General features: G+C 32.2%; 1 protein-coding gene across 1 annotated transcript; it reads left to right on the top strand.

The window, feature by feature from the left end:
* Positions 1-1,009: 1,009 nt before the first annotated feature.
* LOC110805287 (U-box domain-containing protein 15) lies at positions 1,010-5,229 on the top strand. Its single transcript, XM_022010883.2, has 4 exons — positions 1,010-1,540; positions 1,646-1,762; positions 2,674-3,147; positions 3,882-5,229. Exons 1-4 carry the CDS (start codon positions 1,133-1,135, stop codon positions 4,965-4,967), a joined length of 2,085 nt encoding a protein of 694 aa, XP_021866575.2. The 5' UTR covers positions 1,010-1,132; the 3' UTR covers positions 4,968-5,229.
* The last annotated feature ends 390 nt before the right edge of the window (positions 5,230-5,619 follow it).

Here is a 5,619-nt window from a genome sequence, read left to right on the forward strand (position 1 = left end):
GATTTGGTTTTAGTGAGAGAAGGTAATGAATTTTGTTAATTATGGAATACCGGAATTAGGGAAGCAAGCATTTACTTTCTTTTATTTGGGTTTTAGACTTAAACCAGCGTTTTGTTTTTTTGGGCACCCAAAATTTTGGGGCCCATACGAACAGATAGCCCCATAGTCGGGCCCGGTAGAGATTGAGAATTGGTGCACAACAAGTTAATTGTAACTCGTGCAATGCATAATTATATGCTTTATCAAATGTACATAATTATGTACAATTATATATATATATATATTATTATGTACAATTATATATATATATATATATATATATATATATATATATATATATATATATATATATATATATATATATATATATATATATATAAAGGGGGCAATGAGCCTATCAATTATTTCACCAATGACATACTTAAGAATCTAAGATATTATGAATATTAAATAAATTTAACTTAAAGTATATGGATTTTTATTTATAATTTATTTTTAAAATGGAAAAATTAGGATTTTAAGGGTTAATCGATAGAAAAAACAAGAAATACAAGAAAATGACATATGGAAATCAAAATATTATTTTAAAATATTAGTATAAATATGTCATATATTTAAATCACCTGTTTTTTCATTTGTACGAGTAATTTTGTAATGTCCATTTTGGCTCATTAAACAAAAAAAGAAGTATATAATTAATTTTAATGCATGAATGACAATTAAGTGGTCTAACATTTAATTGTTAAAAAAACACTAAAATTGAATTAAAGGATGATAAGCTTTAGCCAAAATGTAAACGACATCAAATGAAGCCAAAGCTCGTACCAAAAGAAAACAAACTTTCAACAAACTTTTAACATCAAATTTTAATTTCCATCCCAACCTCACAATCTTAAGCAAAAACAATAGCCTCTAAATGAAGCTAACCGTAATTACCGCAAAAATTTACCTATCTCAAGCATCATCAAGAACTAAACTTCATCACCTTCTAAATCCTTTTTGGTTTTGAGTTTCGTTATCTTGCATTATATATTTCAAAATATATATAATACGAAAAAAAAAAAAACAACCTAAATGAAAATTTGTTCCTAATTGAGTTAAAAGGAAGTAAAAATCAATAACATTTAAGAAGATGTTTAAACCCAAGTTTTGTAAATCATCTCCAAACTTAACGTTAAATTGTCCGATCCCTTTTGGTATCAGCGACGCGAAAATCGGAAGTCCGGCCGGGATTATTATGTTAGAGGAGGATAATTTCATGTTTTTAACACCAAAAGAAGGTAAAGACATAATTCATGATATAGAGGTACTAATAGAATCCCTTGGATTAATGGGTGATTATAGAATAACTCAAAGGAAGGAAAGCCAAAACCTCGTTCGACGAATCAAGATTATGCATCTTCTTTTGGAGGAGATTAGACAGATTAATGCACCAGCTCTTTCTAATTCAGCTCACGCTTCCTTTTGTAATTTGAGAAAAGCTCTTCTTTCTGCTAAAAAGTTGTTAAAAACTTGTTCCGAGGGTAGCAAGATTTACCTGGTAATTAATTACCCCTAATTCCTATTTTTAATTAATTAATTAATCATTCTGTGGATCTTTAAATTTTTATTTAATTAATTTGATTTGAAATGTGTATATAATTAGGCACTTGAGCGCGAGGCCATTACCGGAATATTTCATTCAGTTAATACAAAATTAAGCCAAGCTTTGGATGACATTCCTTACAATGATCTTAACATATCAGATGAGGTGAAAGAACAGGTAAATTAAAACATAAAATCCAATTTCATGTTTTTTTTAATATTTAAAGTGAAATTCTACCTTGTGTTATGTGAAATTGTGTTACATTATGATCTCTTTCGATACAATAAATACGTACTTGACATCACATTTTTTTTTTCTTTTAACAAAACGAGTTACTTCATAAACTAGATTGTTACAAGAGTATGTATCAATCACCGTTGGCATTGTTGGGCATAGACGCATCCACTTCATGTGGTATAAAAAAATTGCAGAATCAACCTAAACTTGACCACATAGCTAGTCTGCCTCCTGCACCTTCTCCCTTCTTGTTGCCATCAAGCTTGTTTTATTTTTAACGAAAATGGTGAAGGTCACAACGAAAATGTGCCAATTAAACTGCGACACATAAGATTGCGACAACTAAAAGTTATTGCAACTTGTGACCTTTATCATCACCCTTTAATATGCATAGTACTCCCTCCGAATTTGTTTATGGTTACACTTTAACTTTTATGGTCAAGCTTTATAAAACTTTCACCGTAAATTCTCGCTTTTACAATATTAAAATAATATAATTGAGATATTGTTGAATTATTACCAATATGTATTTTAAAAATATCAATTTTTATAAAAAAATTCTTATATAAGAATATATATTAATGGTCAAACATGTGCATTGGAGACCACAAAATCGTCAAACATTATGATCTCTTTCGATACAATAAATAAGTACTTGCATATTTATTTTCTTTTGTCAAAACGAGTAGGTTATTAGCGGAATATGCATCAAACGTGTGCATTGGAGATGGTAAAAAATAAAGTGCAACCATAAAAAACGAGGAGGGAGTATGATTTTTATGACAAAAGATTAAAAAAAAGTGTTGATAAAATTATGACAAGAACAAAAATTGCATATATTTAATTATCAGACGGAGCTGATGGGGCAACAACTTAAGAGAGCCAAGAGAAGAACAGACACACAAGACTTGGAGTTGTCGATGGATATGATGGTTGTGTTTAGCAAAGACGATGACCGGAACGCGGACATTGCTATCATAGAGAGGCTAGCAAAGAAGCTAAACTTAAGCACATCTGAGGAATTGAAGGAAGAAAGTAAAGCTGTTAGACGACTTGCAAAAGATAAAAGGGCTGAAGAAAATATGCAACTTATCTTAGATGTGCTTAATAAATTCAAACAAATTGCTGGAATCGACGAAACCAATCTAATGCTTGAAGATCATACTATTAATAAGCCATTGGAACAACAACAACAACAACAACAACAACATCAACAACACCAACAACAAACTATCAAGATCCCTACTATAGAAACTCCACAAGAATTTCTTTGTCCAATTACTTTAGAAATCATGACTGATCCTGTTATTGTTGCCACCGGACAAGTAAGTAATTAATATACCACCTCTGTTTCTTTTTCTGTTAGTTTTATTTGTTTTTTGAAACTTCATTGATTGACTGGTTGTGTTGTAGGGTCTTGTTGGATTTATTTCACTAGCTACTAGTTAATGCCCGAATGATGCTCGGTTTTCTAAATTAATAAATGAACAAATAATTTGAAATTTAGTCAATACAAATTGGTCGGTCATCAATTGCTAATATTTTTTTACGAATAGTTTTTCCTAGGAATTCTCTATATTTCGTGTAGTAAAAAATTCGTAAAAATGAGTATAATGAGAAGTTAATAATAAAAAAAAAAAGAATTACGAACTACTTCATCCGTCCTGGAATACTCGCACTATTTCTTGATATTGGTGGTCAAAGTTATGTATTGATAAGCGTGTCTAGTCAAAACCGTGCGAGTATTCCGAGACGGAGGAAGTATATTTTATTTTTATTTATAGTGTTGCCTTCAAAGTTTTATTAGAAATGAAAAATCATTTTACTATTTCCAATATAAACTTAAAATAATGGGTTTAAGAGAAAAAATATCTCTAAAAAAAACACTCCACTTTAGTATATGTATAAATAGAAATACTAATGGTTGAAGATATGAGCAAGTCAGCTAGTACATTCAAGATTGAACAAAATGTATACATAAAATTCTTAATTTGTATAAAATGTTTAACATTTTTTTTTTTTTATTTTTGTCTAATTTATTTTGTTGTTGAAAATGTAGACATATGAAAGGGAAAGCATCCGAAAATGGCTAGACTCAAGTCACAGAACATGTCCAAAATCTGGACAAGTATTAGAACACATATCCTTAGCACCAAACTATGCACTCAAGAACCTAATCATACAATGGTGTGAGAAGAACAAGATTCAAGTAACGCGTAAAAAAGATGAATCCTCCAACCGTAATAAAACAACAACCACCAATGACCCTTCCTTACCTGAACACAAATCAATCATCATTTCACTCATCAAAGACCTTTCCTCAACTCACCTTGAAATTCAACGAGAAGCCGTACATAAGCTCCGATTACTCTCTAAGGAAAGCCCTGAAAATCGAATCCTTATCGCCGAGAGTTCAGGGATTCCTCCCTTAGTCCAACTCTTATCAAATCCATACTCAAAAACAAAAGAACACGCTGTTACAACTCTACTCAATTTATCAATTGATAGAACCAATAAACAACTCATAACTGAATATGGAGCAATCCCTACTATTATAGAAGTCCTTCAAAATGGTAACGTAGGATCCAAAGAAAATGCAGCTGCAACTCTATTTAGCCTTTCAATGCTTGATGAGAACAAAGTGACTATTGGATTATCTGATGGAATACCCCCATTAGTTAATTTGTTAGCTAATGGTACAATCAGAGGGAAACGAGATGCAGCTACTGCGCTTTTTAACCTAAGTCTGAACACCATGAACAAAGCCCGAGCTATCGAAGCAGGGATTGTTAGACCGTTGTTAAACTTGCTTGATGATAATGAGTTAGGAATGATTGATGAGGCCCTTTCGATTTTGTTGCTTCTAGTTTCACACCCTCAAGGGAGGCAAGAAATTGGACAACTTCCTTTTATTCAAGCATTGGTTGATTTTATGGGAGGTGATGGTACACCAAAAAATAAAGAAGGGGCAGCAGCAATATTGCTTGAGTTGGGGTTAAATGGTGGATCATCCTTCTTGCTCGCCGCACTTCAATTTGGGGTTTATGAATGTTTGGTTCAAATTTCACAGAGTGGGACTAATAGAGGCCAAAGGAAAGCTTGTTCTATTTTGCAGCTTATGCGTCAATATGAACAAATTCCTTGATATCAAAAACTAAGTATTGTTATATATAGGAGTATGTATCATGTTTGATTTTGCACTATATATATAATATATATATGCGTCAATATATCCTCTTATGTATCCTTCACTTCTCCGCATACGAGAATATATGCCTTGTTGTATATTGTAAAACGCGGCAAATTCTTGTAATCGGACTATTTGTTGCACCATATATATAGAATTTTGAAAAAAACACAAGGTCACCGTGTAAAATTAAACACGCACAAGACTAACACAAAGCGAAATCGTCGTTTTTAGGAATGCATGTACAACGCGTGAGCACCTCTGTCAACTGATGAACACCACACCCCTAATAAGTATACTAGTACGAACTATTCGCTCCGTCCCGGAATACTTGCACCGCTTTCCTTATAAAAGTCGTCCCGGATTACTTGCACCGTGTTATTAGGATGGAACACTACAAGAGGGGGGGTGAATTGTAGTATGGAACTTTCTAGCCAATTTTGCGGAATTATAAAGAAACTTTAAGCAAGTAGAGAAACAATGCAAGAGAGATTTTACGAGGAAACTTTCTACGCCCAACTAGAAAGAAAACCTCGACCCACTAGGGATTTCAACTTAAACTCTTTTCACTATAGGGCAACAACTCAGTTACAAACCTATAAGGAACTCG

Source organism: Spinacia oleracea, chromosome 5 (genome assembly GCF_020520425.1).
Source record: "Spinacia oleracea cultivar Varoflay chromosome 5, BTI_SOV_V1, whole genome shotgun sequence".
Classification (NCBI taxonomy): Eukaryota; Viridiplantae; Streptophyta; class Magnoliopsida; order Caryophyllales; family Amaranthaceae; genus Spinacia; species Spinacia oleracea.